This window comes from Spea bombifrons, chromosome 8, assembly GCF_027358695.1.
Source record: "Spea bombifrons isolate aSpeBom1 chromosome 8, aSpeBom1.2.pri, whole genome shotgun sequence".
NCBI lineage: Eukaryota > Metazoa > Chordata > Amphibia > Anura > Pelobatidae > Spea > Spea bombifrons.
Genome location: NC_071094.1, coordinates 6,296,707 through 6,310,059, shown reverse-complemented (window position 1 = coordinate 6,310,059; position 13,353 = coordinate 6,296,707). Strand labels below are relative to the sequence as shown.

General features: G+C 41.3%; 1 protein-coding gene across 1 annotated transcript; it reads left to right on the top strand.

Moving 5' to 3' along the window:
- The first annotated feature begins 1,070 nt into the window (after positions 1–1,070).
- Positions 1,071–13,296, top strand: PRRX2 (paired related homeobox 2). Its single transcript, XM_053472836.1, has 4 exons — positions 1,071–1,651; positions 11,403–11,587; positions 11,741–11,919; positions 12,319–13,296. Exons 1-4 carry the CDS (start codon positions 1,417–1,419, stop codon positions 12,467–12,469), a joined length of 750 nt encoding a protein of 249 aa, XP_053328811.1. The 5' UTR covers positions 1,071–1,416; the 3' UTR covers positions 12,470–13,296.
- The last annotated feature ends 57 nt before the right edge of the window (positions 13,297–13,353 follow it).

Genomic DNA, 13,353 nt, shown 5'->3' with positions numbered 1-13,353 from the left:
ATCACATCCTTCCCTAGACGATTCTCCAAAATAAATATTTTCCTTAAAACGGTTTTATTGAATGATGAAAAGTACATGCTAAACACTCAGGAGGATTACAGTATTTTAGAATATCAGATTTTTTTTTTCCAGAATTTCTCTATTTACCGCAATAAGAGCTAATAAAAAAAATTCTAGAACCATATATGGCGTAGAGTTATTATTATTATTATTTTTTTTTTTACAAAACTCATTAAAACAATGAAAAAAACAGCTACACAATTCAACAGATTTTTTTTTAAAAGACTCAAATGTCATTTTTCTATGTGAAATATGTTTGCAATCCCGCAAAGGGTTAATTGGACATTAAATGGATATCAAATTAGATTTTTGACGGCAGATAAGAACCCATTTGATTCATTTGGTCTCGTCTTAGATTCAGGAGCCAAATGTCTATCCCATGCATGTTTAAATACCCTCGCTGTATTAGCATCTAGCACTTCTGCTGGGAGGCTGCTCCATGTATCTACCACCCTCTCAGTAAAGTAAATCTTCTTTACATCACATCTAAACCTCTGATGATCTATGGAAAGCCGGTGGTTTGTTGTGAATGACCGGATGATCCCATTTACTAAAGAATCTTGATTCCATCCGTTGAGTTTTTGATGATTCCTTCCGTTGGTTTTCCCCAAAACCTTCCGGATTATCTGATCATTTTGTGGCCGCCGGTGAAGAAGACCCCGTTCTGCAAAGGAATTATGAAGTCCACATGGGGAGCTTCTACTAACCGACCCACAACCGGCGCCCTCCATGGTGACACATGTTGACAGAACCACTTAACCCTCACATTTTAAGCCATTAGGACTTATTTTTGAAGAGCTACAAGAAAAACACAGAATCGGCTCGGACCATCTTATTTTTCTCTTTTTTTTCTGTAACTAGTAAAAAAAAAAAAAAAAAAAAGGAAGGGGGTGTCAGAGGTCACCGATGAGAGAAGGAGGGGCCAAAGTGTGGAAAGATTTATCCAAGAACTAGAGAGAAAAGAAAAAGGAGAAGGGGAAAAAAGTTTTGTTTTCTTCTAGACGTAAGCAAAAGGCGTTTTTTTTTTTTCTTGGTCACTTGGCTGGAAAGTGCATGTGAGTGAGAGAGGGTCCCTGCCCTGGAGGGGGAGAGGAGACAGGGAAAGTTAAAGGCAGAAGAAGCAGGAAAGCAGCTCAAATTGTTAGAAAGGGATAGAGGAGGAGGACACAAAAAGTTTGGAAGAGATAGACGAGGAATAAAAAAAAAAAAGGAATCGAGAAGTATCGCAAGATTCTAGGGACATTAGAGTATAAAAGTTTGTTGCCTAGCCAAGAAACTTTTTGGGTTAAGAAAGTAAATTTAAGGAACAATTGGTGAGCCGGCTCAAGAGGTGGTGAACAGCGCAGGGCAGGGGTTATGGATAGGGATCTTGGCCGAGAGAAGCCAGAGCCTATTAACACCATGCGGATCTTGGAGACCCCAGAACTTGGCCAAAGCAGGAAGAACTTCAGCGTCAGTCACCTCTTGGACTTGGAAGAAGCAGCGGCCGCAGGGATACAAGGATCCAGGGATCTTGGACCGCCACACGAGGAAGAGGACAAGGAGCCAATGTCAGGGGGCAGCAGTGACAGTGAGGTGACAATCCAAGAAGGTAAGTCCATCCAAGGGAGCATTAAGACTGGGATGCACACGTATGATGGCTCGGAGGTGGGGAGGGATCAGCTTTTTTGGGGAGTGTGATGTACAGATATTTTCTTCTTGAGTACGGAGAGAGAGCCCACTTTATTGGCACTTGGGTATGGGCTTTGGAGGATGCCAAATGTTTCCGTCTAAGACAGGGGAATATTCTTGAGCTTGGACAAGGAAGCGATTGTCCTCATCACTTTATGGGTGTATTAATTATACAACGACAAGCAAAAGAGCAACCTAAATGCCTCTTTCTAAAAGGTTGATATTTTTGAAGTTTTCCAACTTAAACACAAACAGGGAGATTTAGGGCTTCAAAAGAGGGCTTTTAATCTTCAGTCGTATGTATTGATAGCATGTGCCAGTTTGAGACACCATTGCCCTTTTGGATACGTAGGCTTCATGAGGTAGCACAGGCTCTAGAGATGCTCCTCGTGCAGGGGCGAGGGTTTCCCTGCTTATCGAACCATAACTTGAGTCTCCAAAGGCCAGGGATGCAGTTAATTCTCAGGATAAGTCTGAGGAAAGACCCCCGTGATTCACAGAGATCTTGGTTACCGGATTACAAGTTAATTAAAGAAATCCTAAAACTCTCGATGTCCCTCAAGGACCAAGTCTGACTTCCCTGGCCAAGCAGATCCTCTGAAAAGTGTATCTGATAACACAGATTGTTGAGTATGGATGTTGCGTAACTCAAATAATTAAATGTATCCGTGGCGTGGCGCATGATGGATGTGGGTCCAGTTACTGACACCGGACAGACCATATAGATCTAACAGTCTGTCCCCCCGGGCTTGGTGCTGCCATGTAAAAAGACATGTATGTATCAATGACCGTGAAGTGATCCGTGATACCAACTGGAAGGGAAGGGGTCTTCCGAAACCATGTCACGCAGAAAGGGAGGTAATTAGATCCGGGGGGGGGGGCACACTTATCAAGGAGAAATGGGACACTTCTGGTGCAAAGAGCTAAATTTGGAACAATCACTAAAATAAATTCCATTGGTTTCCGCGGAACGTTTCTGTTGTTTGTTCCAGATTTAGCACTTTGAATTAGAACGGCCCCTGTATGGCCTTAATAAACACCGATCAGATTATATTTTCCATGAAATGATTGAATATAATAGAAATGTACGTTATTGAGCAAAAAGACTTTTCTGCACGAGAAGACGGGAGATTATCGCTGACCCGTCACCCGCATGCTTGTCTGCTGGAGGCGTTTCCAGACGTTAGATAACATCAAATGACTAAACTATGATGTATTGTGTGTCTGATGGGATCAAACACTGTAAAAGAAACACAGAATTTGGGCTGATTCCTAACCGTTTGATTGTGAAGGTTTCTGCCGACATTTGCGGGGTTCTGTATTTTGATTTTTCCCCCCCCAGTAAAATCTGTAATTTCCAATAAGTTGAACCGAAGCTTTGGTCCGACCTGCGTCATCCATTGAATTCCCGTGTGCGATGACAAAGTATGATTCATGATAACGTGTCACGTGTGTGAGGGATGGGGCCCCGCAAATCGCATCCATGAAAAAAACGCCGTCCACATCTGTAACCTTTATAGCTGTTCCGCGAAAAACGCCGCATGTCGTCGAGGGGGATGCGTTTCGCATGAAGTGTGCAAATGCGTGGGGGATTCCTTGACTCGAACCGCTCTTCCTCGTTCAAATGCACTAAATGTTACCATTATTACATTGGCCCAAAATACTGATTTTAAGGGGTTTTTTGTTTTGTTTTGCAAGGAATTTATTTTAATTTTTTATATATTTTTTAATCTGTCTTTCTTTTATAGAGATAAAGTAAGGTTTCTACTTAAGGTCACATTTATCTACTTTATAATCCTTTAGGGTTTAAAATTAGGGGATATAAAAAATGGAGATAAGATATATAAGTTTAAAGTAGAGGAATTCGTCAAAATTATCCAGGTATAGTAATTGAGTTTTTGTGCAGGATATATATATATCTATATATATATATATATATATATATATATATATAGATATATATATATATAGATAGATAGATATATATATATAGATAGATAGATAGATAGATATATATAGATAGATAGATAGATATATATATATAGATAGATAGATAGATAGATATATATATATAGATAGATAGATAGATAGATAGATAGATATATATAGATAGATAGATAGATATATATATATAGATAGATAGATATATATATATAGATAGATAGATAGATAGATATATATATATAGATAGATAGATATATATATATAGATAGATAGATAGATATATATATATAGATAGATAGATAGATAGATATATATAGATAGATAGATAGATATATATATATAGATAGATAGATAGATATATATATATAGATAGATAGATAGATATATATATATAGATAGATAGATAGATATATATATATAGATAGATAGATAGATATATATATATAGATAGATAGATAGATATATATATATAGATAGATAGATAGAGATATATATATAGATATATATACACATATAAATAGGTATTGAGTTGCATTGCTTATATTATAATTCTTTGAATTATTCTTTATTCTATAAATTATAACTTTATAATTATTTTATAATTCTATAAATAATAAATACTTTAATAATAAATGAATAATGAATAATCTATCGCTTGTATTTAAGATGAAGCCGCATAGATCTGTTTTTTGGGGCACTTTAAAGTTAATCCTTTGAGTTATTTATAAGGGGCTTAAGGTAGGGGAGTGGGAAGAATGGGGTCCTTGCGGGGCCCCAAACAGATGTACCCCCCGATGGCAGCCCTGCACAGCTGTCCCGGTCCTCATCCATTTCCACCTCTGACGCTCGTGCTTCGTGGAAAGCGTCCTCCTTGAACGGATCGTCCTCCTCGTAACCATTAATGACTTTCGAGTGGAAAAAGACACATGGTCTTAATATTCCGATTTATGTTCCCGGAGCCGGGCTTCTCTCCGGCTGCAAGCAATAAACATACTAAGTCCGATACAGACCGTAACAAATGGTTACCTGTCGGAGGTGGATCACGCCGTGGGGGGGGGGCATAAGCCTTGTATGCTCGATTATCGCTGTAGGAAAAAAAATAATTGAGTCTAAGATACCGTTTTCCTTTTGAGCTAAGGTCAGATAAATGGAACAGCCTCCCAGCAGAAGTGGTAGAGGGTAATACAGTGAAGGAATTTAAACACGCATGGGATAGACGTTTGGCTAATTGAGGTTTGATCAGCGGGGAGAACGGGCAGACTAGACGGGCCGAATGGGTCTGATCTGCCGATAAATTCTAGGCGTCTATGTTTCGAATCGCAACTTTGTACGTAATTGTGCCTAAAATGTGGGTACGGAGTGGGGGGCACAGAGGGCATTGGGGCAACATGGAGGCATAGAACACCCTTCACCCTTTTCGTATTAATATGTTCCTGTCCCGGTTTCGGGGAGGTGCGGAAAGTTTGACAGTAGGAGAGAAATGAACTAAGCAGCGACTAGAATGACTACAATTTTTGGGGCCCCGCTTTGAAAGAATAATAAAGTAATAAAAAAATAATAATTTTTCATAGACTGGTAACCGGAATATTTATCAAAGTTTTATTTTTAAAGAAAATTACATAAGGGATATCACTTTTTGAGGAATCTCTCACACTTGTATAAGATTCTACTTTTAACCTTCTAAGGGACCCCCTAGACGAATGGGGGTCCCAAGCAGCTCCTTATCTGTCGCTGCCATCCATCAGCATGGGTGTCATTTTCACTTTGATAAATAGGATGCTTGCTTAGTAAATATACCCTCTGCTGTCTAATTGAAAAGTTTACCTGCAGATGGAATTTGTCTGATTTTAATGCTATTCCCGCCGCTCGTTCTGTAAAAACCGACCAGTCTGGGGCTGTGATTTAGAATTTTGCGTTTATTTCAATAGCCTTAGATTTTTTGTTTGTGTTTATTCCATCCCAAGTTATCATGGTTCCTGCTGAATAAGGGTTATGGGGCAAATATAAGAGGGCACACGGCTGAGAGAATACCTTATGAGAACCAGAATGGGCGGCCCCCTGGACCACAAGCCGCTCCCCGGGCCCGGAGAATGGGGGACCTGACCTGGAGTCTCAGGGAAGTAGAGCTCCACCAGGAGACGCCGGGTTAAACCCAACGGTGTGCCCTGGGTCAGTGTTTTTTTAGCCCATGGACAAAAGAGCCATGTTCTTTGTTTAGCCCCTCCCTCTCCCCACCCAGGTCATGCCTCAATCCCACCCCAGCCCCACCCCTTTCCTGTCTCCTATAAAGGGGTGGCTGGAGGGGGCAGCCCCGGGAAGCTCCAGGGTATGTGCATTATATGGGTCCCCAATAAGCTTCTACTGAAAGGAAGGTCTGCGCTGGCCCCGCATGACGCGCAGCTAAACAAGTAAAAACAAATAAACAAGTAAACATAAAAACAAGTAAACAAATTCTACGTTATTTATTATTTTCTTACAGCAGAAATGTTCTAATGCTGTTTAGATGGAATGCCTTCTTTGACCGCAGACTTTCGCTATTTTGCGAATAGTTTGTGGAAGTAAAGCACGTTCTGGGAGGTCGGGAGGTAATTGGGGACCAGAACATGAATGCAAGAATTTTACACCAGAATAAAGGAAATTGAATATTAATTATTATCGTGTGACACAGTGGGCGGGAGCTGCACCAATATACATCTACTCAAGGAGTGGGGAATTAAATGTCTTCTTCTGGGCTTCAATAGACAAGTCACAAGACTGTACACCCGCTGCTGACTCATTAAGGAATTATGGATAGATAATAGATAGATAGATAGATAGATAGATAGATAGATAGATAGATAGATAGATAGATAGATAGATAGATAGATAGATAGATAAATAGATAGATAGATAATAGATAGACAGATAGATGGATAGATAGATAAAGGATAGATAGATAGATAGATAGATAGATAGATAGATAGATAGATGGATGGATGGATGGATAGATAGATAGATAATAGATTGATTGATAGATAGATAGATAGATAGATAGATAGATAGATAATAGATTGATGGGTGGATAAATAGATAGATAGACGGATAGATAGGTAGATAGATAGATTGATAGGTAGCTAAGAGATAGATAGAGGGATAGATAGATAAACGGATAGATAGATGGATAGATAGATAGAATAGATAGATAGATAATAGATTGATTGATTGATTGATAGATAGATAGATAGATAGATAGATAGATAGATAATAGATTGATGGGTGGATAAATAGATAGATAGACGGATAGATAAACAGATAGATAGGTAGATAGATAGATAGATAGATAGATAGATAGATAGATAGATAGATAGATAGATAGCTAAGAGATAGATAGAGGGATAGATAGATAAACGGATAGATAGATAGATAGATAGATAGATAGATGATAGATTGAGAGGTAGATCAAGTTAAACAAATAGTGGGTTGAACAAAAAAAGAGAAATAAAGGAATCGTCGGCTCATTGCGAGTGTTTTATCTACACATCTGTTATGGGGAATAAACAAACTTTCGGATTCTGCGGAACAATGTTTGATTGTTAGAACGTCTCTGTGTGTTTTGGGTGGCGGGAGCTCTTTTTTTGTGTGGGAAGGGGATTATTTTTGCAATTCCTATTCTGGGATGCTGGAGTCATTCCTCTTCCAGTTTGGGCAGGGGTGGGGGGCTGGGGGACTTGGAAAGCAGCTCTTACAGTCTTTTTGTCTATGATGAAGCCTGTGGCTGAGCGAGGCGCCAGCAGCTGACAGTAAAGCAGATGTTGGGAGGCGCTGGATCAAACCGTCACACGCAAAGGAAAGTACAGCCACATGGCATAAGAACCAGGAGAGTCCTGGGGCAGCAGCCTCCGGCGGGGGCCAGAAACACGAACAGCCTCCATGCACACTGATATATATAGGATATAGAGAGAAGGGAAAGCGAGGGAATGAAAAATGGTTAGTGAATGAAAATAATATTGTGTGATTTATGGAGACGTGAGCGAGGCATCTGGCAGAAATCCTCGCGACCACCTGGGGCCAGAACACGAAGGGGGTAATATCTACTTTTGTGATTTATTTATTTTTTTGATCTCTTACTGACGGGGTTCCTATAAAAGAAAATTCCCCCATCTGCCCCAAACAGCCTCTATGGATATATAATAATTTAATGAAGGGAAATAAAGGTCAACACTATTAATCGATAAGTAGCTCGGAAAGTATAATTCATATCATTCAGAGGCCAGGACTCCGGTGCGCGTGTTCCTGTTTCCTCGACTGCTTCAATTGAACTTAAAGGGACAGTTTAATGTCCTTGGACAGAAGAATGCATAGTAACGTTCAAATACGAAAAATAAATAAATAAAATAAAAATTAACTTAGGGAGAAGCTGTAGCTCCTTCCTACTCTGTGGTCCGACAATTCTTGCCACTGATTAGTTGGGGGTAAGTACGAGGAGATGTGTTCGGCCCCACGGAAAAAGGCTGGGGGTAAATGCATTCGGGGGGGGGCATTTGCTTTAAAGTACATATGATGGCTGTTTAAATAAACTGCATGCACATGCATTGTAGCAAGTTAGTTCAACTGCTATAACTGTGAGTTGAGCTCCAATTGAACTCAGAAGCCATTGAGTTTGATAATTGGTGCGTCTCAATTTAAAAGTATGGAAGTTGGACTCCTTATTGATTTTGATGGGAAAAATTCCCGGTTTGCAGCTAAAAAAATATAAAGCATCCATACGATTCTTACGTCCTCCATAAACATGGCCTCCGATATTCTTTTGAGTTAGGTGGGAGGTCGGAGTGCTCCTTCCACCAGTTCTTCACCATCACGTCAAGAGCAAAACCCCGTTAAGAAAAAGAATAGGTAGATATCGCAGAAGGGGGACTCACTAGAAGTCGTTTCAATGTTCAAAAAAGTTAATTTTCCTATTTTTTTGTCTGTTTCTGTTTCAGCGGCTGGGTTTATTATTTTTTTTTATTTTTCGCCAGAAGTCCGGTAATTCCTAATTGCGGCTCTTTTACAGTCGGAGGTAAAAGGTCCCTGAGAACATTTTTGAGCGACAGGATCATAAACCCACATCCTATTTCCTTCTGATTCAACATCAGCCTGGGTGCCCCGCTTTTAACCCCCTGCCTCCCAGGGAGATCTGCCCCCCCCCAAAAAAAAGGTATCCTCACGTAGTGTAAGCGACTCCGCAGATGGGGGGGGTTAGGGATTAGCAGAGGTGTGATGTGAATTAATTACTGTGATCTTGAGTGTCTCCGAATACCAGCTCAGACCTCTAATTTCGCACGACTCAAACTAATGCATTACGTTTTTTTCTCGGCCCTTTGGGGCCGAGACTACAAACTTCAATAATTTTTCCTTTCCCGTCTGCCAAAATTCTGAATTTCGGATATTTACCAGACTGGCAGCGAGAACAAAAAAAAAAGTTTAATCCCACCGGGTTTTGGGCCGTCGGACCATACCTCTTGATTCTACCCCCACCGGTTGGCGGATTGGGCCTCTTTAAACCTCTCCGTCTTCTCAAGGGCCACATCTAAACCCTGCTGTGTTAATTTGTAAAATCCGCAGCGCGTGTGGGGGGGTATGAATTAGGTTATTTTTCCCCGCCTGTCATCGTCTGAGATCAGGTTTCCCGACGATTTTCCAGCTGAGCTGTTAATTAATTAGATGACCGATCTGCTGACGGGGATATCGGGCGCAGGAAAAGGTGGCGGTTTCTTTGGGGGGGGGGAGCACATTATGCCCTCATCGCCTTTCAGAGAATAATAAACAATGAAATATTCTCTCGTAGCTCCCCCTGGCCTCTGTTTATTTATAAATTCGGAGGATTTATGGCCATTTCTCCAAGGCCCACTTTTCAGATGACAAAAAACGCGAAAGGAAAATAGCTGTTAAGGACTTTTGTGACTCTTTCTGGAATTGCCCCTGACTTTCGGAGTCTTTGCTTGCGTTACCGGGTTTGGCGGCCTTCTCGGCAGCCGCGGGGGGAAGTGATAATTCCCAAGGATTAGCTATAATTTATAGAGATCAAATGTTAACATAACAGCGTTAAATATCTTAACGTTCTGGGCAATTATGTGTTACACGCCGAACACCTCGGCGAGGCTCACACTATAAGACCCGAAATATCGCAAAGCCGCTTTGTAACCGTGACGGCTCTGCGAAGATGGAAAAAAATCCTCACCGGAGAACCCCAGAATCTGCCTAATAACGGAGTGTTGGGGCTGTAGATCCTTTTGGAGACTCGAGCAAAAAAATATATATATATATATTGGATTCATGACTTCAATTGAACGATTTCATTATACAAAAAATATAGAAACGCAAGAAATTTATTTATACAAAAATGTAACAACTCATAAATCTGTTACTGTTGCAAGGAGAACATTCCATCCTCTGATGGGGCTGAGTAGATGGCATGGTGACACCACCTATTATTACGTGTTTGACACAAATTCTATGTTGGAATAAGCAATCACGCGATATCCGAGGCTTCCTGAACACAGCTGGGTAGGACGTATATGAACTAAGGACCGGATCTCCTTCGAAATGGTTGAGGGGTCACCCCCAGAAGTGAATGTTGTCAGGATCTTCTCAGGTGGACACAGATGCTCATTAAAGAGCCACCTGGTCTATACTCAATGGAAAAGCTGCTACTAAAGCTAAGAAGGTCTAAAAAGTCCAGGTTAAAGGGTTCCTGCACTAAACCGGCAGTTCCATAGGCAATAAATGGGGATGAACCCAATCCAAGTGACTTTATTGACTCATTTGAGGGGTTTTTGTTTCCTTGTTTTTGTATTACTGAGATGTTGAGCCAAACGTGTAAAGTGTCCTCCATGCCGAGACCCAATTAAAGAAGCCTTTGGCCATCATAAAAGGGACAGAGATATTTTTAGGAGACAGGACCAAGGACTGGGAATAAGGGTTGAGGTTCTTACAATACCAATGGGTAGATTAGATGGGCCACGCGGTTCTTATCTGTCGTCGGTTTCTGTAACATGGGAACGTGCGATGGACCCTGGAGGTTATTTTAATCCTGGCATTATCACCATAGCAACCTATAGAATATTGCAGACAGCAGGACTATTCCGTTGTTATGGTGATAATTATACTTCTGAACCTACAGCTAGCCTTGACATCATCTGTATCTCAAAGAAGCTGACATATTGTGACTATAAATTACCACATAAATGACTCAAATGATCTGCCACAGACAGATCCACCACCAGCATATCTCCCAATTGTCCATGTTTTGGAGAGAGAGTCCGTCTTTGACACCCAAGTCCCCTTGTCTCTCTTTACTCCCTGATGTACTCCTTTTTCCTCCCCTGATGCCCCTCTTTTCTAGGATCTCAGAATGTTTGCTGGGTATGAAGGTTCTACAGCCCTAAAAGCCCCAATAATATGTGTAGAAAAGCATTACAATGGCTTTATACCAAAATGTGTAAATAAAATACATTCTTCTTCTCCTAAATGTCTTAATATTCACCCATTACTGTCACCATGGTATTTATTAATAAAATAAGTTATCTCTTCCATACGAGATACCAGCCGAACTGCGTTCTTTTCCCCGCGTTGGACATTTAAAGGGACAGACCGGAGAGCAGTCCACTTAGAGACCTCTTGTATGCCACAGATTGTTGACTGATTCCAAGAGATGTTGTTGTGTGGCTTCAATTCTCACCATTAAAATCTTTTGTTCACTATTCTAGGCGGAAGCCCTAATCTTAGCTGTACCAAAAACGCCAGGAAGAAGAAGCAAAGGAGGAACCGGACAACGTTTAACAGCAACCAGCTGCAGGCTCTAGAGAGGGTTTTCGAGAGAACCCACTACCCCGACGCCTTTGTACGAGAGGATCTGGCGCGGAGGGTGAATCTGAGCGAGGCTAGAGTACAGGTGAGTTAAAGTGGCCAGAGAAAGGGCATGGACAGTAAGAGTCTGGACGATCCAGAGAAGAGGGACAACCATCGACACTCCATGTAACTGGGTGCGATATAATAAAAATGGGCAGAATTACACATTGTTAACCATTCTTCCCCTTTTTGACAGGTCTGGTTTCAAAACCGAAGAGCCAAGTTCCGCAGAAACGAGAGGGCGCTGCTGGCCAGCAGGACATCTTCACTACTGAAATCCTACAGCCCAGACACCATGGTGGAGCAGCAAATCACCCCCAGGCCGGCCACCCTGACACCGGACTACATGTCTTGGAATTCTAACAGCAACTTCGGGTAAGGTGCTTAAAAAGTCGGTCGGGGAGATGTAGCCTTAGTCAAGGTGTCATTCTTTGCGAGAATGTATATTTGGAAGTAGAGTGTGAGTATGAACTTACATTTACACCAATTCCAAGAGACAAGGAACCTTCGCGCCCATAGGCTACATCTTGCTTGGGATGGTTGACACAAGTGGCCAAAGGAACGGTTACCCATAGGGCTATTCTAAATAGCATCATAAATAGCAGAATTTGTGTCTACAGAACAAATATGGCCGTGGTGACTTCATCAGAGGGTGGCCACTTTGCTAATACCCGTAATCAGGCAATCTAAGTAGCCATTGTCCCTGCCTTGTGCCGGTTAAAATGTCGGCCATGTATGGATCATACTGATTTTGGTTTCACTTTGTCTTCACAGCAATGCCAGTTTGCCACCCTACAGCCCGACCACCACCGCCTCCACAACTATGCCCACCCAAGGCGTGAACATGGCAGACAGCATCGCAAGCCTGCGCCTCAAAGCCAAGGAGTTTAACCTACACCAAAGCCAGGTGTCTACGGTGAACTGAGCCAAAGGCCGAGGGACTGATGATGACTTTGCCAGTGCCAGCCACGGGCAAAGGGGTGTGCGGGACACGCCACGGCTCACCCCCCCCAAACACTAAGGGGCAGCATTATACAGGGCCAACTAAGTGGAGTGTTTACCCCCTTCCAGACTGTATCATTGCTGCAGATGGTCGGAAGCCAATAATATATATATATATATATAGGACGATCACTCACCATTATTTGCCAAGTTTCATAAAACGATCCATAGGGGTTAAGGGCCGAGTTATCATTTTGCTTTACAGTCAAAATAAAAGAACGGAAATTTAAACAAATACTGGATTTCTTGCTCGTCCTCCTAATCCCTGTCTATATAGTGGAACCTCGTCTCTTCCACATATATGATTGGCTAAATATGTTTACACAATATACCCGGCCCTTTTTCCTCCCCACTCCCTTTATCTTACTGATCGTCTGCCTAATATGACCGACCATGCCCATTCCCAAGTCAGACTCTGTTTACACAAGTAGGACCCCTTTTCACCATTAATACCCCGCCTCCTTTTACGTAGGTACTCACTGTATATATATATATATATGTGTGCGTGTAGATATCATATTATACTTTGTAAATAGGTCCTGATTCTTTAAACTCATTGATTTAGACATCAAGTAGAACGGTAGGTTTGGTCGCTAGATTAGTATTTCCTTAAAAAAGCCAAAAAGTGTTGCCGGGAAGCGTTTTTTTGAACACATTTCATATATTCATAGAAATAAAGGGAATAGCTACTATAATCACAGCAAAAATCATGCCATACATCTTATAAATTGTATAAATAAAACCTACCGGATCACCTTATTGGTTTTTAACCGGATCTTTTATTTTTTCTCTAATACCGTCATTCTG

Bases quoted from the DNA above. Each gene is read 5' to 3' on its own strand.
- PRRX2 (XM_053472836.1), top strand. From the start codon at position 1,417: ATGGATAGGGATCTTGGCCGAGAGAAGCCAGAGCCTATTAACACCATG. The intron at 1,652-11,402 runs GTAAGTCCATCC...TCACTATTCTAG, and splicing joins TGAGGTGACAATCCAAGAAG to GCGGAAGCCCTAATCTTAGC. The intron at 11,588-11,740 runs GTGAGTTAAAGT...CCTTTTTGACAG, and splicing joins TGAGCGAGGCTAGAGTACAG to GTCTGGTTTCAAAACCGAAG.